Source organism: Aspergillus pseudotamarii (assembly GCF_009193445.1).
Source record: "Aspergillus pseudotamarii strain CBS 117625 unplaced genomic scaffold BDV38scaffold_30, whole genome shotgun sequence".
Taxonomy (NCBI): Eukaryota; Fungi; Ascomycota; class Eurotiomycetes; order Eurotiales; family Aspergillaceae; genus Aspergillus; species Aspergillus pseudotamarii.
In genome coordinates this window covers 358,572-379,601 of record NW_022475044.1, presented here as the reverse complement: position 1 = coordinate 379,601, position 21,030 = coordinate 358,572, and the positions used below count along the sequence as shown (strand labels likewise).

Below are 21,030 nucleotides of genomic sequence, written 5' to 3'. Positions count from 1 at the left end.
CGACACTGCACAAACATCTCAGCCACGCTGGCAATGCCATTGATATGTTGGAAGTATGTCCTGAGGCTCCTCATCGTGAGTACTGGATGTGAGGCTAGCGTGAATGACAAACGGAGTAAGGTCCGAAACTAGGACAGATCAGCCCGCAGGCTTCGGAGATCCCTATAGAACCGATCAATCAAGCAAACAACCATACCCATATGTGGTATAGCAATGTACGTATCGCAACTGGGGTTCACTGTCTCGTCAGTGTGGGTCTCACCACTCAGCCTTAATGACTCATTGTGAAGTTTTGAATGGTTGTTTGTATGTTTTCAACGCTAGGCTGTTGGTCACTAACTGCTAGTCTCATACTGAAACCATCTGTGATCGTACAGAAGTGGCCAGGCCGGGAAGACCACTTATTCAATTCGATCTGATGGTTAGGTTAACGTTTCAGTGGGCGTTGTAAATCACCCGAGAGCTAATGAACGCTAATTTGGCGGTTCAATGGAGACGCATATAGGCAGCGATGCTTAATACATATCTTGCTAATTCCATTATTATAGGATTACATCCATGCTGGACCTTTCCCACTGACAGTAACATATTTGATTGTATTGCAAACATCCAGCCCGCGCGCTTTACAAATGCTCCGTATGACCCTAACAAGTATACAACAAAATCAAAAGAGACAACTTAAAAGAAATATGCATGGAGAGAAGACACTTCAATGAAATTAGTTGTATGTACTTTGGAATAGCACACTTGCATGTGCTTTCATGTACACGATAAGGTCGGTCAAGGTATGTGGCTCACGGAATAGAGTAGAGTCGGCGACAAGCGGACGACTGTTTGGGTGTGTGGTTATATCGTGAGACGTTGACGGCTGCCAGCCTTGATACAGGCCTTCATAGCTGTCGAGGCTATTTTCAAATGGCAAGGCATCATCAAAACCATGCAGTTGCGGGGATACCTGTAAACCCCTGCAATCATGGAACGACGCCGGGGAGTCCCGAGCCTATCAAGTCCTGGACTTCGGTAGGTGAGGAGGATATGTCACAAATGGGTATCATAAGACCGCTATATTCGCCGAACGCGCAAATCGAGATGACAAACGAAAAAATCAAGACGGAAGAAAGAAGCCAGAATCTCTTTCTGGATCTTATCAATCGGGGTTCGTAAGCTATGTGTAGTCAACGTTAGCCTTGTGAAGCAATCAGTTGACAAAATAAGAACTGTACTAACCCGAAGAACTGGCCGAGAGTAGTCTTCATTGTCCTGGAGTGACACGTCACTATCACGACGGCCACCTGCGTACAGTACAGTATCCGTCTTCAAGCGAGTATCGGTAAACGTTGGTAATCTTGAGGAGCCGGCAGATAATGTATGGCTGTGGTTGTCCGAAAAAGCTCGATTTGCGACACTCATCTGAGAACCTTTGCTGTTCCTACCATCTAGCAAGACATTTGAGACGCTCGGACTTGGGCTTGTCGAACGTTCCTGGCGTTTCTTGAAGAAGATCAAGAAGCAGATGGCTATAATTGCAGCCAAGCCGCCGATTGAACCCACGACCACGCCAGCAATTGCACCTCCACTTAAACCCGAGCCGCTACTATCCTTCTCAGACATACTGGCACTTGGGTCTGACGTAGGCTTCGCATTGGGAATTGTGATCGTTTTCACCTCCCCGGCAACGGTTTCAACCGATTGACTTGCCGTCGTCGTCGGTGCATCAGTGGTTTTGGAAGAGTCCGTCGATGTCGTCTGCTAAAGGTTAGCACGCAATAATAACCGATGTGTGTGAGACTGCAATGCCATGATCCCCATCATTCAGCTTAGTAACTTGATCAACTTGTTCACCTCATTCTGTGCAAGGACTAAGTGACTTCAATGAGGGAGCAAAACAGCTTTGGCTTTCATCCACACCAAAATGCTGAGTTGACGGGAGTTGATCGATTGGAAGGGAACTTTGCGTGGGTTGATAAGCAGACAGGAAAGATCTACTGACCGATGACTCTGTAGATGTCGACGTACTCGACGAAACTGTGGCTGTTCCTGAGGGCGAATGCTCGTTCATTTGGATATAAGCAAAAACGCCCTTGGACGCACTTCCACAACTATCATCGGGATACCCGGGACACCCTGTATCACACTTCGACGTATCAACGTTGGTCGCTTTGTTGGGAGCAATGTTCGAGCACCAGCAGCTCTTCCCTTGAAGAATTCCAAAAGCATAATCGGAATTACATGTATCCGTACAAAGTCCGTTTGATTGATACACACTGATATCTATGTGCAGGTTAGAAAAACCACAGGGCACAAGAGCACCACAGAAACATACTAGCAGAGTTCGAAGCTCCCGTGTTCACGGTAGAGCAATATGTGATATCCGAAGCAGCAAAGGCTTGCCAGGAGAATAAAGTAAATAATATGAGAGCCATATTACGATGCATGGCGGAAATGGCCGGATAGCGGTTTAGTCGTGGCAGTCGTACGTGCGTTCCTTTCCCAGCTATGCGACACCTAATATAAATCCCGGCCTCGACCAAAACGTGCGGAAAGAACCTCCCTCTGGATCAGAATAAGTCCCAGGATCGATAAAGGTTTTAGATCGGTCGCTCGGTCGGCAGGATATACAATTGGTGGATTTTTTGGTCGGTGTCGACTGAGAAACAAAGCTTAATAACCGTGGTCAGACCGTGATTCAAGCTCAAGGCTAAGAAAAATTGTCTGTTGGCTCGGGGTTCCGTAGAAGATCCTTCTTCAGTAGGATCAGTGTGGCAGTTAGTTACTGACGTCGGTCAGCCACAGCCATGAACACATACAAATGGGCTTGCAACTACCATGCGACATACCTGTGAACTAGCAAGGCCAGTTAACCTTTTTTCTTTTTTTTTTTTTTGTGAATTATTTCTTCCCCTCTATCTTCAAGATAAAGCTCATCTAACTGCGACTAGACGGTTGTTTTGGGGGCCAAGAGTACGATAGCGTGCGGATCAGAAGACTATCGCAACATCATGATCATCGTCACCTTACAGACAGGAGAGAAGGGACGGCCGACCGGCTCACGGAGGTTTGGATAGAAAAGAACCCGACAGGATGTCAATAGTAATGACAGAAATTAAAAGTGAAAGGGAGGGAAAGAAAGGAAGAGAGTGAGAAAGGAGAATAACGGTTCTCCTCTTTGGGTCGACGAGAAAGAGTGAGTTGAGTGAGTCGGGTAAGGTCAGTTAAACAATGGATCCAGTTAAACAGCTGGTAAGTAACGAAACAAGAAACATGGAACGAGAGCGGGTTCCCTTCCCGGCGTTCCACCAATGCAGCCAGTAATCGTTCTAGAAAAACACACCAAGAAAGAAATTTTGATTATCAGGGTAAGAGTCCGTCGTATGTACGGCGTACGTATGTCCATGCATCTAGGCTCCAGCTACGCTAACCTAATGGGTAACAAGGCATCTACCAGCCGAATCGGCCGTAATTCTGTCCAGGATGAAGTATGGGGGAAAGAAGGAAAAATGAAAAACAAACGAAAATTACCGGCATACCCACTTGGAAGTGGGGTTTAGAATACCAAGCAGTAGTACCTTGCCTATCTTAGTACTATGCAGGCTGCAACAATGGAGTAATTCGATTTACAGCTGGTCAGCCCAAGGTTTTAGTAATCCCGCACTCAGTAACTACGACGGAGTACTCCGTACAAAGTAGTTAACTTGTTATCTTGGTTCAACTTTACAATCCAGAATGAAACGAAGTCTTCTAGTGAAAGAAGGGAAATGAGAAAAATTTATCTGGGTTTGTATACCGTTCATAGAACAACATTCCACTGGAATATCTCACGAATATATTTTCTGATCCAACCTGACAGCAAAGGGATTGGCTGTGTCCATTTGCAAGATGCCTCGTCGTCAACATGAATGTAATCTATTACTATGCCCGTAAATATCGGTCTAGTATGTGGGTATGTACAAACTATCCAAACAAAAACCCCCAACTGTGAGGAGTGTAGTAATAGTATTGTTGTACCAGAGTGGCGCCACCTGGACTGAAGCTGGAAAATATTTCCAAAAGACAGGCCATGTACAGTAGGTACTGTACCTAACCTACATACTAAGATCCTGCCCAGGAGAAAATAGAGAGAAACAAGCCAATTCTTATTTCCTGACCCTGGAGATCGATGAAAGGTACACCTGTGCGACTGTACATTTAAGGTAGAAGAGAAACTCTAATGGATCTGTGGTTGCACGCACTAAGATTCAAGTACAAAGACATCCTTGTCATTGACCTTAATTTCTTCAATGATGAATGGGAGACTTTTTCACCTTGGCCGCGTCATTTGTCTGACACAGCGGGACGACAATACGTCACGTCACATACCACAACAATACCACACACTCCTTCTCTGCCTCATCTCTCTCACCTGGACTGGTTTTCCTCCTAAAGGTCAGGGAAGTTGTCAATATAGTTCTTGATCAGGGAAAAAAAAATTGTTTTTGAGTCTGCCTCTTTCTTCCTACTATGTTCCTTACTTGAATAATGTGATGAACGATTCAGCGTTTGAGACACGGTCACGGATGCAGATCCTGCCGGTCTCATTGGCCATGCATTGCCCAAAGTAGTACTAGTACTTCATTCCAAATATTCCATACCATACTGATCCAATATCAGCAAGTTGATATGGGAGTTCTCGCGCTTTCTGGAATTTCCCGTTACTGGAGTTTTTATTATTTCATGTTTAGGGATCTAATCCCAACACTTATTTCGATTGTTTATATCGTGGCATTCCCTGGACCGGGGTTACTTCTGAAGGGGGTGGGTGCTGACAGTTACCGTACAAATTTACCCTTGTCGTTGATAGGAAGATATGTATAGACAATACAATAGTGACGGACTCTCGCACCCGCCACCGCACAGGACAACTTGTGGTCCTCAAATGGATTCGGTCAAGTGGAGATGCGACTTCGAAGCAATGGTCTAGAAGGGAGACCACGCGGAATTGCGATGAATTCCTATGTATGAGGTTGATTAATGTGTCATTGACCTTATTATTATGCTTACTCGAATATTCTCGTGTCCTTTCCGGTTTCCTTGCTGTTCTGGCCGTGCCTGGATGGGCTGGACCAGCAGCCGACGATCCATGGAAGGGAGGCTGCGGCTTTAATACGCAGATAACATACAGCGTGGTGGGTCTGGTGTGGTTTCAGGTCGGCTATCCCGTCTGTAACCCAAGGTCGACCTAACGGTGAGTTCCACGGACAATAAGATATGTAAAATCGCAAAGGACAAATCACACAATACGGAGTACTTCCCACTTGAAATATCCATGGGTACACCCATCTCGGGTCAATCACGGTACGCGTTCGCGAGATACACTTCACGATCGAGCGAAAAAAAGGTCCTTCAGTCCCAATACATCATACTTACGTGGTCCAACGGCTGGTAGCAATCAACCATGGCCTGGAAATCAAGGCAGGCAGGCAAGCAAACCAAACCACCTATTGAATCTCAGAACATGTGACACCAAGAATGAGTGGAAGGAATCGATCCGCGATCTCTCATCAACACACACGGTCAATCCTTTCTCTTTCAGATCCTCTACACTGGTACCGATCAAAGTGATTGCCGATGCTTATCTTAAGGGACCACTTTGCGAAAATCCGCAATGGAATCTATTCTTGATTGAGCAGTTACCCTGACTCAATATCTGCCAGTGCTCATTAAATATTTTCTGAAGAATATGCTGTGGCATTTAGATACATGCCATTTCAGAAGCAAGAGCAATGGTCGAAACTTTCCGACATGCCTTTCTTTCCCGGTCGCATTGATACTCATCCCCGCTTTAATCAAGAGTCTAGACACATGGCCAGTCAAAAATCATGACTCCTGCCGTGGCTGCATACTTATCCTCCATTGACATAGGGGCATGCTTGAGATATCTACGTATCGTTGGACTTGCCCTGTCCATCGTGGATACCATGGTACGACTAAGATAGGAACCTGTCGCAGAGCCCGACCAATAGCATGGGCCAAACGCAACCCAACGAAGGAGATGACGACGCCCACCCTCTGCATGCCATTTCTGCCCAGTGTACTTCGCACGGGGAAGGTCCTGTCGAAGTGATAAAGAAGTGAAACCCCGCCTTTCAGAAGTCCGTTCTCGCAAGCAGAAGTTTGCCATCAGTGAACCTTCCTCGCAGGTCTCCCGCGCAGATCATACCATCTACTAGCCTTCTCAGACAAAGTGCAAGCGCGATATTCGTGATCTAATTAGAAAAGGGTCGTCTACAATTCTGACTTTGGTCGACAGATGGCGATCAGTAGTGGCACGGCCACCACCGTATGGGCCAGCTTTGTGGAATACGAGTCATATAGTTCACTGGAATGGAGGGGTTGTCTGTACCTGGAAGCTGTCAACACCGCAGCCTTATCTCTGGCACAGGCGGTAATATGCCGGGCTGCTGCTTTGCTATGCTTGACATCCACAAACAACCGGATAGGGATACTAGGGATTAAGATAGTATCTCTTCGTCGAAGCTCAGGCCATAAGTGTACGAGTGGTCGCCATTCTTGACATAAATCATAAAAACCCTCACTAATCCCTAAATGGTAACGTCTCGTATTTTCAAATGAAAGGGAAACAGAGGAAAAAAGAAAATACCAATAATGGTGTGGCTGAGGCAATGACAAGAAAAAGTGGGAAAATCGATTAGTCAAATGCCGATCCCCTTACTTTGCATCAAAAATAACCTAAATCATTGCAATTAAACCCACAACACCGGTAAACAAATGGTAGAAAAAGAAGAGAGGTAAACAAAACGCCCCTCCAATGAAAGAACATAAACACCAAAAAATCCCAACTACCAATCCACCAGAGAAGAAAAGAAAACAAATATAAAAAAAAAAAAAAATAAATAAATAAAAAGAACATCACAACAAACAAACGAACATTCCCCAATGTCCAAAACAGTCTCTGAGAAGAGATTCCTTTCCCCCGATCTCAATCAACAAAAATAGCAGCATGAAGGGAAAGAAACAAATAATTACTTATATTTAGGATCATCCCGTGTCCATGATCCATTATTGTGGGAACTTAATTTAACATTGTTTTTTATTATTTCATTCCTTGGCTGTGGCGTTTCTCATCCAATACAAATACAAATACGGCCCATGTATAGTAAATCTGCGCATACACATTAAGTACATACATACACAGTACTCTGTACAGTACATGCAAATCTCCCACCCGCGTATATTTGGTGACCCTCCTTACACCGGTCTCCCAAGCAATCATTCAGTTCAATCCGTGATCTGAGCTAGAAACAAAACCTGAGGATCTCGAATCGACCTGCTAAGCCAGACTGGATTGCCATAAACCGGGTCCCAAAACAAAAGCAAAATACCCAGGCTTTCCCACGTTACAGTAACATCGTTACCACCACTCTCTCTCTCTCTCCAGAAATATCACACGGGTAGCCAAATTCCAGCCCGTCCCATAATGTCAGCCCTGGCCCAGATATCCACTTAATAAAGGGAAACTAGAGACGTGTCATATTGCAACCCGGTCATCGCCTACTACAGCACATACCTAACCGTATGGGAAGGATGGAGTAGGTACTATGTACAAAGAAACCGAGACGTTATCCACAGCGTACCCATTGTTTTACAATATGGGATAGGCAAGTGTCCTTCGGTACTTGACTCGGGCAACTCCTGTTTCGGATATCGTACCTGATCGTCATGAGAATAGTGGCTATCTGCTAGCCTTACGGCGTTCTTGTTTCGCTTTGCTACACAGTAAATAATAGTGAATGCCTTAGGAATCAACTGGTAATAGTATCAAAGATAAGGGGAAAGAGAGGATTGTATGAAGCGATGAGGCTACAAGGGGTCGGAATGCCACGTTCTAGGTCATTCCGATTCGTAGATATGGAGACATATCTGAGAAATATTCCTCTCAGCCGCAATCTGCCAGGGTGCCCTGTTCCTGTTGTATCACAATTCACGACATGGCCCATCAGGGGCTGGATGCGCTGCGTGCGTCTGTAGCTAGAAGTCCAACGGGGGTAGTGAACATAGCACAAGTGCTCTTAGGTATGTAGAAGGCTTTCGGGAATTAGTTGTATGGTCGCTCAATAGCTTTGTTCGTGTGTGGAGGGACATACCGGAGTATAATTTTTTTTTTTTTTTCAATATGCATCAGTGCTTTAGATGTAGATGCTAGATATGCGGTAGAACGCATGTGTTTTCAGTGGCTGTTGCTTTCTTCGTTGGTTGGGTTAGGAAAATAGTTTTCGATCGCAGCGCGGATGTATGTGTCAGGGATGTGAAGTGCGGTGTAGCAGTCATGTATGCATGGGTGGGAAAGGGAATAAACGATGGCTATGGCTGAAATTCGTGTAGGTCAGTCTACGTGTACTGTATTATGCTGGGGTCTCGAATTTGTTTGCATGTTGCATTGGATCCTTGATATATATAGTGAACTATCTACTAAGCTGCCACTGATAGAATTGATGGCCGCATTCGAAGACCATCTACTGCCCCATAAAATTGATTTCAAGCTCTGTGGAGTAACCTTTCCATCCTGCTCTCTGCAACTCATTAGCTACAAAGATAGCATGTTAATTGCATAGTGTTCATACATATATCGAAAACAATAATCACCTTCCCCATATCCAGCGTTAGCCATGCGCACCGGCAACCCCGAATGAGACAACCAACACAAATGCATAAGACATTCAAACCATACTCCCACCTCCTGACAACGGCACCCTCCCCTTTGAGCAAGACCTAGGCTGGTAGTGGTGGAAGTGTACGATGGTTTACTGTGGGTATAATTTTCACAGAAAGATGTGTTTATCACGGTAAAGTGTGGGAAAACAATGATGGTGAAAGGGTCCAAAGAGGACAGAGAAATGAATCTCTCTTTAAAGTGGACCATATTGAAAGAGAAGTAAGTGCCGTTATCTAAAATCTGTTAGGATGAATTAAAATTTTTGACATAGATATAATTCAGCTTCGAAGTAATCCTTAGATGTCCTAGCCAAAGAGGTACTCAACCAAAGCACTGGATAACTTCATGACAACGCTCCCTACAGAATTTCCGACCAATCCTGCCTCCTAATCCAATCTCCGACAGTAGGCACTTCGAAGCCAACCTCAAGCTATGTTAAGTCAGCACCACGCAATGGCTAACCTGTCTAAATCATATAACATACCTGGTTTGGATGAACGACAGTAGGGTCATCACGACCCTCATAGCCAAACTCATTCCAGTATCCCCAGTTATCGATGAATTCCCTCTTTAGAATGTCTGGCACACCCTCGATAGACTGTCCTTCCGACAGAGTAACACACTCAGCAGGAACCCCAAGCACACGACTCCAGGTACGAACAAACTCCTCCGGCGTCATCCACTCCCGATAAGCGATCAGATTCTTCCCCGGCGGGCACGCAACAAGAGCCTTCACAGCTGAACCAGTATCCTCTTCAGCAGCAGCAATAGGAAGTTTAACGTCTCCTTTCAATCCACCAACAAATTGATAGACTCCATTCTCGGCCTACAAATCATCAGCAATGAAACCAGTGATTACAGTAAGTTCTCAACAAACCAACCTTCTTTGGTCTCAAAAACGGACCGAGAAAATTCGACAAATACCACCCAACCTGAACAACACTAGTCTTCTTCCAAAGCTCCGGATACGCCCTCCTCCCGTAATCAACCGCGTGTGCCTTGGCTTCAAAATGCAGCACCCGTGTATACTTACCCTTCGACCATTTCGACGCATCAGACAGACTAGAGAAAACAAGCCTCTCCAACGTCTCTACCTTGATTGCAGCATCGAAAACATTCTTTCCCTGCTGTAGCTCATACTCATATGTCCGTCTGATCTTCGCTTGATCTTCAATCTCGCTGTTCTGGGTAATTGTCGCGAATGCGTTCCAGAAATCAGTCACGCTGAAGATGGCCGTTGCTCCTTGGAACGCTGCTTCGAGAGAGGCGGTGTCATCCAGCTCTGCTTGCACAACTTCAACGCCCTGTGCTTGGAGGGATTGGGCTTTCGCACTGGAGGCATTCCGGGTTAAACCTCGGATTCGCCAGGTAGGGTCTGCGAGGAAGCTCTTGATAACGGATCCGCCTTGGTTACCGGTGGCACCGAGCACGACGAGGAGTTTAGTAGGCGACATTTTAGAGGAATCCTGAGCTTCGAGAGTTTATTTTGAGCTGCTGTTCTACCTTATCCCTTGGAGAGCATTGAATCGCCCTTAAGTATCCTGTTTCATTGCGTTTTTTTGAATTTCTAAGCAACGGATTTAGCATTCTTATGCCCGTCAAACGACATCGAACTTGGTTATATTATTAAGTATAGTGGACTGCGTTAGATGTTATGGATGTTTACTAATTGATTCTATACAGATTGTCATGATACTACTAGTAGTACTCGAGGGATGCATGTCTGTCCAATCATGTTTTCAATTCTTTGTAGTCATATTGATGGCCTACCAATAGGATCAAATCAGCCCCATCTAGTGATCCAGATCATATTTATTCTTCTCAAGACCTCCAAAGCTACCACAAGTTAAAACCTAACAGCACATGTGAAGCAACTGGTCTCGATCCCAACCTCCTTGTGTTCCATACTCCCAGGATTTCCAATTGCCCTAAGCAAACCTCATAAATACAGTGTCGCAGCATATCTTGCCAAGGCGCTGTGATTATCCTATATTGCCAACACCTCTTCTTCTCTGTGTACATCTTCCGACTACATATTAGTAAGGTGGGTCTGAAGTGATTGGGGGCGAAGAAAAGATATCCCACCATCTCGGAGAGAACGACGTCGTCTGCAGACTAAGGCAATAGTAGTCCAAGGGAGATGAAGGGAAGGTCGATATTTTAGTGAAGCTGTATCGATTGAGGTAGCTTGCTTACCAGAATGCGCTGAATAGGGATTTTCAGGCCATGTGGCTTCATTCTTCTTTTGGGAATATAAAGTGTGTTGAGGTTATTGGTGTCGGTAGTGACAGGACTGGAAGAAGAGATGGCAGGGAGTGAGTAATGGTCCATTTCCCTGAGCTCGTTGTGGATGGACATCATTTGATGGCGGTGGTTGGATGTCTCCTTCCAGTGGCTGGAGGTGTCCAGGTTCATGAGCTGGAGACCTATCGGACCTGATACCGTGGGCCAGGACGTGTATTACATCGTGTCTGGTTGTAAGAAAGCGAAGATTGGATCGGTTACGATGTTGAAGCCCTATGCGCGAGCAATGGTCCAGTTTTCTTGGTCATTGTATGGATTTCGGGGTGGTCTGAGGGACGGGGTATGTGTTCCACTTGTTTGACGGGGAGTGGTGATTGATGGGATGAGGTCGGGAAGTAGCTGCTGGATAGACATACTATTCGAGTAGGTATGCCAAAGGGGCAGATTATCCAAACTCAGGCTGATAAAGACAGGTTGAATGCGTGGGTGATTAATAGAGAAGGCTACAAGATCCGATTATCAAGCTTGTAAACTACACGAAACTCCGCTTTGAACTACCGGGCTAAGAGATATGAATCTCGAAGGGCTATCGGCCAAGGAACAAATGGACCCTTCTGTCAAGGTATGGACTGTATCCATGCCCTCTATGTTCATTGAAACTGACGTTTGCTCATTAGTCCCAGCTGATGGGCCGTTCTATACCAGCTTCGTGGAATTGGATTCATCGCCCCGTTTTCTTTCATGGCAAGCACGTTCATCAATGGGCGGATATCCTATTATTCATGGGCCACAAGGAGCTTGCCAGACTCGACAGCTAAGGTCATTTCCCCCACGGTGGCGGCTGGATCTATCCTGCCAACAGTGCTTTTGTTTTTCCCAATTGAAGATGCACAGACGCTTCAGTCAATAGTACCCCTATGGCAACCAGCGCCGGTATTTGCCGCTTTCATGACTGAAGTCCTTTGCCGAGCCATCGAATACATAGGCCGAGGTAGACAGGCCAAGCCCGATTCTCCGTCAGCAGGTGAAAGAACCGATTCCGATTTGCTCCATTTGCATGTCTCTATACAACAACAGGGATCATCTCAGCTTGTTTTCATGACTTCGATATTCAGCTACCTGCGTTCTGAAATTTTCTCCCTCACCCGCCTGTCCTTCTCAGTAGACTCATTTGCAGCCGTCGTAACTTTAGCGGAGGGAGCTTCCATATTTCCTTAAAACGATTTCCTCCTTGTGGCTGCGTCGACCTTTCTGTGGTGCTGGGTTAGCGTCTGGGATCTTTACCGGGTCAGAATTTCCAATATATCCCCGTTGTCAGCATTGGTCGGGCTGCTTGCAGGTTTTTCAGGGATTGGACCCGGTGCAACCGCGGCGGCCATCTGGTTCTGGTACGAACGGATGATGAACCAAAGGGAATTCCGTCAGCGCAGTCAAAAACTTCGCTGTTCTCGCTGTGTCGTCTTAGAGATGGGTATCGAACATGAAAGAGTGGGGAAATAGTGGGAATGTTGCTGGTGAACAGACGTGGACAAGAAATAGAAGTTGGCCCTATCGTCTTCTGTAGACCTACTTATTTCGCTGTCCTTGCACCGTAGGATGATGGGTAATACATATAGATGTTGTGGCCGTAGGTTCTGGACGTAGAACGCTTGTTCAGCATTCACTTGTGTGGTCCCCAAACTAGATTGGTTTCCAACTAACATGCTGCCATATTAGGGTTTCAACATCAGAGCGGCGAAATCCAGCAACACAACCAAGACAGATACAGAGACGACTTAGTTCTAGAGCAGAATTAGTAAAATCCTCCGCGTGAGCTTATTGTATGTTCAACATACTACCAATGACTGTGGCCTCGTCCAGGACCATAACCACATTACTGGAGGTACTCTGGTTATGAATACTTAAATCAGATGACCCAACGAGGTTACCACTTGGGAGTAACAATCCAGGCCTCACGCTTGGACTGCTGTTCGTACGAGATGAAGAAGTAACCGAGGCTTGGTAGCTCTCCTCAGTTTTGATGCCCTGCTCCGCTAAGAACCCTTCCATATCCTTGATATCAAACCAGTCTTCATCACTGGGAATCGCCAACACGCCATTCGTCTCACGAAAGAGAAGAAGGTTCGGAGAACGAGAGTCCCGCCCCGCGGAAGGGAAATGCGTCCCCGCTCCACCGAGACTAATAAAAGGAAACAGACGGTCATGGACGGGATTACATGGTTTCTTCTGGAGTACCCGCTCAAAATAGAGTCGGATTTGCTCTCGTGAGACAGTTTGCAACACCAGCCCAAATTGCGGCTGCATCTCCTCGTCGGTCAGTGTGTCGTTGCACACGAGCCGATACCCATTTTCTGCGCAGGTACGGTAGAGACTCTCTGTGAATTTTGAAGTCGTGTATTGTATGGCGTGATCCTCACGGCCTACAGAAGATGTCTCACGAATGTAAGCGTTAGGTTCATGAGCCGTAGATGCAACCGGCGGCAAAAAGCCGTTAGATGAGCCCAAAAAGCGACGCCAAAAATCAGACGAGAACGCCTTTTCTTTCGTCCATGTTGGGGTACTAGTAGTTTCTTTATTGACCTGGCAAGGGCCCGAGGACGACGGTTTGTCGCTAGACCTTTGTTGGGGTTTCTGACTTTGAGCAGTAGTTGAACTGCGTTCCTTTCCTTCATTGGGCGATGCCTGAGAGTCGGCCCTTTCTAATTGGAAGCAGATCTCATTTTGGAAAAGCTTCACAGCCTGGAGCAGCTGAGCATGGGACATTTGAGCACCTGGCTTGATAACTTGAGCGTCGAATGAGTCCATGATCTGATTAAGTTGTCCGAATGCATCTTCTAGTCTAGCAACCCGAGATTTTAACGAGGCAAATAGCAACTGTTGCCGGGACCGATACGCCCGCTGGGCTTCTCGAAGCTGCGTCCGTCGTACCTACGCCAACTATGAGAAAGGGGCCAAGAAGCGAAAACTATACCGCTCACCGTGTCCGGTGCCACGGTCGGCACTTTACGAGGCCGGCCTCTGTTCCTCGATGACTCTCCCTCAGCGGTGGACATTTCTGTCGGGAGCCCCTTGGAAGCTTCTGTCTGTCCGTAATTGACGATTCTGGTTGGTTGGTTCGTCGTCGTTTTGACGCGCTTAGGTTGAAGCTTTCGCCTTCAAAGTCGACCAAGGGCTTGGCAGTCTAGATTTATTGATCAGTAATCAATCTATGCACGTGTCTACACTTCCCTTCCTTAATACAATTAATTATATTTAACGTAACTGGTAAGCGAGCGACGCATGTAAGCTGGCGACGCAGCTCTATGTTCCATACAAATCAGCCCTTTTTACTACTGGAATATCTCAGCAACCACAAGCCATAGTAACATAATATTCGAAGATAGTATATATTGGTACTTTATCTTTAATCTATAAAGTAGGGAAGTTTATATAAGCGATACTTCTTTCAGTAGTAAATATTGCACCTGTATTTTTGATATTTCTACTGGAAAGTGTAAGACTGAAAAATAAAAAAATAAGAGAAAAATATTTAAAGCCTTTTTTACCCTATAATATATTATATATAAAATATCATATCTTTGCAATCTCTGGTTGCTGAGATATCCAAGTAGCAAAAAGGGCTGATTTGTATGGAATACAGAGCTGCGTCACCCGCTTACATGCGTCGCTCGCTTACCGATCACGTTAGGCAGACTGCCCCCATAAAGAGATGATGGCACCGACCTCCAGTGTGCTCTACAAAAGCTCATAATATAGGATCTGTGTTGAGAATGGCCTCGCTCAGAGAAACGTGATACGGGCTCAAAATCTCATATTTGTTTTCATAAGTCATGTCTCGTGGGTCTCCTTGAAGGCAGAGTAACAATATCTAAATACTTGTTCCAGCAAATTTAGAGTATTACTCTCTGTCGTGTCGTTTAATCATGATAGCTGTAGATCAAGGAAATTCAACGCAATGCTTGCTATTTTGAAACAAGCCCGCCGGGAGATCAGATAAGTATATCACCACCTTCCCGAGCGAGGTCTCCCACGTCTGTCATCAACCAGCTCACGTTGTTTCATCCGTCGCTCTTCACGAGGCCGGAAGGGGGGAGACATCGGTCTGTCCAACATCAATGGCGGTTCCCCTGGCATTGCCGCTGGTGGTGGTGGAGGCGCTGGGGGAGGCATGGAGCTCCTTTCACGGTGAATTTCTTGGATTCGTCGACGACGTGCGCGGCGAATGTCTTCCGACAAGTCAACAAGAGCAGAAACATCTTCCTGTTCGAAGCTATTAATAGTAAGCTTTATAGTGGGAGATACATTCACTCACGAATTGAAGGTATGAAAACACGTAATAGGAAGATACTGTCTCCTCGTATTCAAACCCAGATCGTTCAATTGCTTCCTTCACTACAAGGTCCTTGGTGATCTCCGTCCAGAGCCCATTTCGTTGATCTTTCATACCAATGTATCGCCGGCCCACTTTGCCCCGTGCAAAATCTGGGTCGCTTTCCGAATGTCTTTCTTCACTTACAGTAAACTTGGGCTTTTTGTCTTTAAGGGCTGGATCTCTGGGCCCGTGACAAATTTCATCTTGCAATGCCTCCCGCTCTGTCTTGGGGGCTGCAGAAATAATTGCCCAATCGTCTCCGGCCATTTTAGGAGTGGTTTCTCGTAAAGACCTCTCGAGCTCACGAGGTCTGCCATAGACCTCTTCTAGTACTTCATGCTCATCGAATCCTCCTGGCATTACTTCATGGATGGATATTTCCTTCTCACGTTCGATAGACTTTGATCGAGATTGGGGAATCGGATATTCTTCCTGCCTCTGCCGAAGAAAAGGCTCCGGAGGTGGGCCGCGTACTATATTAGGAAGCTCTGGTCCACCACGTTCTTCAACGACTATCTCTCCATGAGATGCCGGTCTCAACTCTTTCCTCTTGGGCTTCTCAAAGCTGACTTCGGGACTAGGTGCGCGGGGCGGACGAGGTGGTCGGGAGAGATCATAATCTAACAGTGGGTCAACTATCATGCTACCGTCTGTGTCAGGCAGCAAGCTCACCTTCTGGATCGTGTACATGTCGCTTCGCTGGGCTTCGGTGAATAGGCGCCCGAACGAGAGAAACATCCGCAGAGTCTTCTGATTCAGGGGATGACGTGCTGTCGTCGTCTTCATGGAGGTCAGCCTTTCTTGGAGGACGTCGCCGCCTATTTCTCCGAACTAAAATATCATCTTCTTCCTCTTCATAATCATCCTCCTCTACGTCTGTGTTAGGGCTAGACTCAGGCCGTAGCCGCGGCGGTGCATGATAGTGAGGGCCACTGCGGGTTTTCCTGTATTCGTGCTTCATTTCATCGACACTGGGCGGTAACTCCCGCTCATATTCCGAACGACGGCTTCTCGGTTTCGAGAGCTCATCGCGTACGTCGCCGCGCCGCGCGGCGGAACGTCTCTTCGGGATGATGGGAGCTTCGTCTTCGGACTCGCTTCCCGTCATCCTCCTTGTCAACTCTTCATCTTGGGAGATATATTCTTCTTCCTCCACGACTTCTCTCCGAGGTGGTCGACGACGTTTGAAAGTATCATCCCTAACCTTCCGGAGCTCTCTCGATGTCTCACGAGGAGGTTCGCGGGTCAATTCAAGCCCTGCATTGTCTCGAACGCGAAGACGATCAAACTCCTCGACTAGTGGGGGACTGGGAGCTCGAGGTTGTTCGTAGAGTGCTTCCTCCTTGTAATGGCGTCCACCTCGCGGTCGATGTTGGTATTTACGATGATGATGGTCCCGTTCAACTTCGTACATGTCCTCGTCATACTCACGGGCACGATATCGCCGGGGCATGGTGTAACCCAATAATCGAATAGCAAATAAGACGAATTATCCAAGTTGACCGTAACAAAAAAATTAGAAGTGGAGCTAATTGGTCTTTATCGGGTGCCTTCATTGGACATTTCTGCTACACCCGTCCTGTGAGGGGCAACTCGTGCAGAGTGATTAATTGATTGTAGGCACTCGGGATCCTCTGCTGATTCTCAGAAAACAGAGATGACCTGATATCGGGTGTAGGGAAATAACCCGTGAGACACGTGCACTGTTATGGTAGGCGAGAGCGAAATCGCTGAAACGTCAAATCACAATGACTGTCTGTTGGAATTGAAATTCGACCCCGCGGCTGAGTTTGCTGATGTCACCGCTGCACAACGGAACCTAAAATGACCTAAAATGTGACAAACCACCAAATAGCTTCGCTTATTGCTCTTTTAGATTACTATACATCTCCATTTCCAACCCGTTATGATCGTCTGCTGGCTCGTCAAGTTCGAAAATACCTAAATCCGATAACTATATTAAGCCCTTTCACTTTTATTCTCCCGTAAGTTAAGATTGACGCTCGAACCATGGTTGAGGTTATGGCTTAGCCAAGAACTCCAACATTCGTTATCGATCGGAATCGGCTGGCTTCTTGTTCACTTGATTGGTGTGACATGATCGAGGGATCTACGACGAATTTCCTCGGGGACTTATGAGCGATGCAGCAGCTTTCTTAATGCAATTCACATAGCTTATAATGCAATATTGCACGGTGAGGTCCGTTGAGATCAGCAAGAGGGGGGAAAAAAGGCGAGGGCTCTTCGTTTCTCCTTGTGCACCGAATGCATAAAGATCAAAAGGAACAATCTCCTCTATCGGGTTTGCTTGAATGACTAAAGTCGTTCCTTTTTTTCCCAGTCGTTTGATTATCGTGACTATTTCAAGTCCGACGGTACTATCCGAAAGCGAGACGCGTCTGCCCTTTCTCAGGCTTGCCCCGGCTATTACGACCTGGTCTGCCACGGGTGCTGGAAGATCCCGTGTTATTGGACGGGCGTGGTGTCTTCTGGGGTTTTATGGCTTCTTGTCTTTCTTGTCTTTCTAGTTCCTTGGCAAAATGCCAGTCATCGTGTTCATCTCTTTCAGCCTCCGGCAGCCGTTTTTCGCACCGTCTACAAGTATAGAATCCCAATCCAACTTCTGTCATTTCAGGATTGCATGGGCCTTCAGACAGAAGCATGTTCTCGTTACTCTCTTCCAGGCTCGGCGCCGGTGTCTCCGACACAGCCTCGCTTGGCTGAGGCTTCGTGTTGAGCCCGGGAGACTGGTTGAAGAAACGTTTTATACCATCGTCTTCGACTTTCCTCCGTTTCTCGCTCGGTTGTAACATTTCCGGCAAGCCATCTGTAAGACGGCCCTTCGCTGGGTGACCGATACTTCTGGCCTGGTCTCCTCGGAGTAGAAAAGAATCTATTGCTTTATGATTGCCAATTCCATCCTCGAACCCAGCGACACTCATTGACAAGTTTGCACAAGGCCAGGCGCGTCCGTCACCGATGACCTGTCGAAGCAATGTCCTCCCGAGATCGAACAGTAATGTCTCGTCGATCGGTGTTGACCCAGGTATGGGGCTTTGACGAGAGCGAACTTGTGCCCCTTGCCTATGATGCAGGGCGAGGGTTTTCGGACGGCGTCGGTGCTCAAGCACACCATCTTCCACGAGACGGCCATAGATATCTGCAGCAAAGATCCGCAACCACCTTTCCGCCTGCTCGAAGGAGTTGATACTCGGTCTGAAAGACTTGGCAGAGAGCATGGACTTGATTTGCGTTCTGGGGTTCACTTCACTCTTATCCTCACCGCGAATGATTCCAAAGATCCAATTAGCAGTATCATCATCCAGCTTGGCCCGGAACTGCTCCAGCGTAACTTGTAAAAGATCGCTAACTTGTTCCGTCCCAAAGAGAGCTATGACCTGATCGCCCAGTTTACCCCCGAGCATCCGTATCTTGGTGAACTTGAAACCCCCAAGAAAGTTTTGGATAGCGCGATTGCGTACAATGGTCTGTTTGTTGGGTTTGTTGCTGGAGCTCCCCAACTTTGCCATCATCTTGTTCTTCGCTATACCTGCGGAGCACGTATAACTCAGCCTATCCCAGACCGCCGTGCGAACCCCTCGGACAATCTCTGACCCAATAAGCATCGCAACGTCATCCCAATCAGGATCATCCACTTCCGTCTCGTTCTCGTCTAGATCCACTAGACAATCGTCCTGGTTCCATTCCAGTGCCGTTGTAGGGGGGCGAGGTAGCGACGCAACACGATCATCGCCATCTGGCCCATTTCGTAATTCTGGATACTGTCGAAGTAGAACACCATAAACCAGCGGGGACAGATCGATGAAAACTTCGTCGACGCTAGCTTTCTCAACGCTAGCTTGTTGTATCTGAGCGTGAGGACCCAGCCCCCGTTCTTCATCAACCAGGTCCGTATACCATCTCGACAATTCCTCCTTCATTTTTTTCAGGATCTTGCGCGATTCCGCCCGATACGGATCCAAACACACTTTATCCGTATTCATACACTTGTAAGAATCCTTCCTGTACGCCCATTTTCCACCCTCGCCTTCTCGAAACGTCGCAACATGCTGTAGAATAATCTCCGGACATAGCTTTCGGGCTTCCTTCGCAGAAATCATCCTTGTTATCCCGAACGCCCGAGCAGGGTAGTTAATCGCGATCAGCGAGTCCCACTGGCGTACAGCGAGGGGTATCTCCCGCGGTGTCTGAAGACGCACCATCTCACATTGTGCGTAGAATGCATCAAGATCAACATGAGCAATTACTCGGAGCGGAGAGGCTGTCGAACCTTGGCGAAGAAGCTGCAGTTGGCGGTAGGTGTACCGGGAATGGTTCTTCACGGGGTGGCTCGGGGAGGAGGGCGATGCGACGAACGGATCTGGGGACGAGCGCGACATATCGATCTCGATGATTCTAGCGTCATGCTGGCTTTACGAGTGAAACGTGAAAATTCGGAGCTGTGGCATCCCGGTTTGTGAACGCTCGCAGTCTCTGCTCTAAGAACCATACTTTATGTCGAGAGTGAAGATCATCGCCTAGACTCAGACTCGTCCGCCGACCACATGGCTAGCCAATTGGGAGCCATTGATTAATACCAATTTGGCTTAGCGTTCCATTCGACATGGCCCACACAAGGTATCCCATCTCTTCTTATTATGTTCATCCAAAACCTCCAGAGTATATGTTCATAGTCAAAGTGACGATATCTCGGTAGAGAGGAACACTAGACTCGATATTAACTGGTCTCCATCAGGGCTGTTGCTCGGATTGGGCCAAACTCCTCTCAATTGAATCCAAGTTCGATCTGGAACAGACGCCTGGAGAAACTTGGACTTTGTAGGACCTATGATATATATATTTCCTAGTACTAACCTCCAAGAGTGAAGCTTGGGCTCCAGCGAAACCATACACCATACTACACATGAATTTTTAATACCTCGGGATGGTAACATGAAGAGTATATTCACTACTCTAGAGCAATGTCTTAAGCACTATTTCGTGAAATTAGTGCTCGTGCCGTACAATCTGCCCAGATCACAGAGGATAGATGTTCAGGTGTACTATATGGCTTCTTATAGTTTTCCTCTCCTTTCCGTTCTTTTTCTTTTTCTTTTCTTTTTTTTGCCCGTTAATGATGAGAATTGACGAGCTTATCAAGTGACACCTTGCAAAAGTTCGCTGTTTGATGCCCTGTGTGTTTTAAGGCCCCTGCGCTCTTGTTTGTTTCATCATCTACAATCCAATATGACAGATTTGGGATAATCCGGCAAGGCTTCGAATGTGTGGGAAAACAAAAAAAAATGTTACGAATAGGATGGACAGCAGATCTTGAAACCGGACATTCAAACACCTAATCGAAATTTCGATCAGATGGAACATGCGCTTTCTTGTCGTGGAAAGGCTTCGAGATTATAGTGGCACCGGGCAATCCAGGTTAACGTGTCAATATTATGGTCTTGTGCATAGGTGGAGACCTGTCGCTCCGCTTCAAATGCCTAAAGGTTCACATCGTGTTTGATCATCTTGATCCCGAGATGATCAAAGAAGACTACGGTGGCGGCTTGGGCTTAAAGACTGACTGCCCGTACTGTATTCGACAAATACGATAGCCCTTGGCATCCATCTTGTTTCGCGAGAAGGTATAAAAGGGTGTCACTTGGCCATGATCACATAAGGTTCCGTTCGCCCTGTCCATGTGACT

General features: G+C 46.8%; 7 protein-coding genes across 7 annotated transcripts; 1 reads left to right on the top strand and 6 right to left on the bottom strand.

Moving 5' to 3' along the window:
* Window positions 1–1,147: 1,147 nt before the first annotated feature.
* On the bottom strand, window positions 1,148–2,435 carry BDV38DRAFT_283472 (uncharacterized protein; the record flags this gene model as incomplete). Its single annotated transcript, XM_032060046.1, has 4 exons — window positions 1,148–1,165; window positions 1,228–1,746; window positions 1,991–2,271; window positions 2,324–2,435. The coding sequence occupies 4 exons, from the start codon at window positions 2,433–2,435 to the stop codon at window positions 1,148–1,150; spliced, it is 930 nt and encodes a 309-aa protein (XP_031913150.1).
* A 6,633-nt stretch (window positions 2,436–9,068) lies between these two features.
* Window positions 9,069–10,164, bottom strand: BDV38DRAFT_293621 (NmrA/HSCARG family protein; the record flags this gene model as incomplete). The annotated part of the gene is made up of 3 exons (XM_032062295.1): window positions 9,069–9,140; window positions 9,195–9,536; window positions 9,592–10,164. The coding sequence occupies 3 exons, from the start codon at window positions 10,162–10,164 to the stop codon at window positions 9,069–9,071; spliced, it is 987 nt and encodes a 328-aa protein (XP_031913149.1).
* Window positions 10,165–10,632: 468 nt separating this feature from the next.
* On the bottom strand, window positions 10,633–11,446 carry BDV38DRAFT_248218 (uncharacterized protein). Its single transcript, XM_032054712.1, has one exon. It carries the CDS (start codon window positions 11,123–11,125, stop codon window positions 10,871–10,873), a length of 255 nt encoding a protein of 84 aa, XP_031913148.1. The 5' UTR covers window positions 11,126–11,446; the 3' UTR covers window positions 10,633–10,870.
* An 11-nt stretch (window positions 11,447–11,457) lies between these two features.
* Window positions 11,458–12,403, top strand: BDV38DRAFT_101181 (uncharacterized protein). The gene has a single exon (XM_032050840.1). The coding sequence runs from the start codon at window positions 11,696–11,698 to the stop codon at window positions 12,170–12,172; it is 477 nt and encodes a 158-aa protein (XP_031913147.1). The 5' UTR covers window positions 11,458–11,695; the 3' UTR covers window positions 12,173–12,403.
* Window positions 12,404–14,107, bottom strand: BDV38DRAFT_101183 (bZIP transcription factor). Its single transcript, XM_032050841.1, has 3 exons — window positions 13,933–14,107; window positions 12,790–13,882; window positions 12,404–12,735 (listed from the first exon to the last, which is right to left on the bottom strand). The coding sequence occupies exons 1-3, from the start codon at window positions 14,005–14,007 to the stop codon at window positions 12,635–12,637; spliced, it is 1,269 nt and encodes a 422-aa protein (XP_031913146.1). The 5' UTR covers window positions 14,008–14,107; the 3' UTR covers window positions 12,404–12,634.
* A 371-nt stretch (window positions 14,108–14,478) lies between these two features.
* On the bottom strand, window positions 14,479–17,241 carry BDV38DRAFT_101041 (uncharacterized protein). The gene is made up of 3 exons (XM_032050839.1): window positions 15,999–17,241; window positions 15,267–15,946; window positions 14,479–15,214 (listed from the first exon to the last, which is right to left on the bottom strand). The coding sequence occupies exons 1-3, from the start codon at window positions 16,777–16,779 to the stop codon at window positions 14,957–14,959; spliced, it is 1,719 nt and encodes a 572-aa protein (XP_031913145.1). The 5' UTR covers window positions 16,780–17,241; the 3' UTR covers window positions 14,479–14,956.
* Window positions 17,182–20,253, bottom strand: BDV38DRAFT_100903 (DNA-directed DNA polymerase eta). The gene has a single exon (XM_032050837.1). It carries the CDS (start codon window positions 19,724–19,726, stop codon window positions 17,705–17,707), a length of 2,022 nt encoding a protein of 673 aa, XP_031913144.1. The 5' UTR covers window positions 19,727–20,253; the 3' UTR covers window positions 17,182–17,704.
* Window positions 20,254–21,030: the final 777 nt, after the last annotated feature.

Coding starts and splice junctions, on each gene's coding strand:
- BDV38DRAFT_101183 (XM_032050841.1), bottom strand. CDS start 14,007: ATGTCCACCGCTGAGGGAGAGTCATCGAGGAACAGAGGCCGGCCTCGT. Junction 13,883..13,932: donor CGACCGTGGCACCGGACACG/GTGAGCGGTATA, acceptor TAGTTGGCGTAG/GTACGACGGACGCAGCTTCG. Junction 12,736..12,789: donor CGAGGCCACAGTCATTGGTA/GTATGTTGAACA, acceptor ATTCTGCTCTAG/AACTAAGTCGTCTCTGTATC.
- BDV38DRAFT_101041 (XM_032050839.1), bottom strand. CDS start 16,779: ATGCCCCGGCGATATCGTGCCCGTGAGTATGACGAGGACATGTACGAA. Junction 15,947..15,998: donor ACATGTACACGATCCAGAAG/GTGAGCTTGCTG, acceptor ACCCACTGTTAG/ATTATGATCTCTCCCGACCA. Junction 15,215..15,266: donor TGTTTTCATACCTTCAATTC/GTGAGTGAATGT, acceptor AGCTTCGAACAG/GAAGATGTTTCTGCTCTTGT.
- BDV38DRAFT_248218 (XM_032054712.1), bottom strand. CDS start 11,125: ATGAACCTGGACACCTCCAGCCACTGGAAGGAGACATCCAACCACCGC.
- BDV38DRAFT_100903 (XM_032050837.1), bottom strand. CDS start 19,726: ATGTCGCGCTCGTCCCCAGATCCGTTCGTCGCATCGCCCTCCTCCCCG.
- BDV38DRAFT_101181 (XM_032050840.1), top strand. CDS start 11,696: ATGGCAAGCACGTTCATCAATGGGCGGATATCCTATTATTCATGGGCC.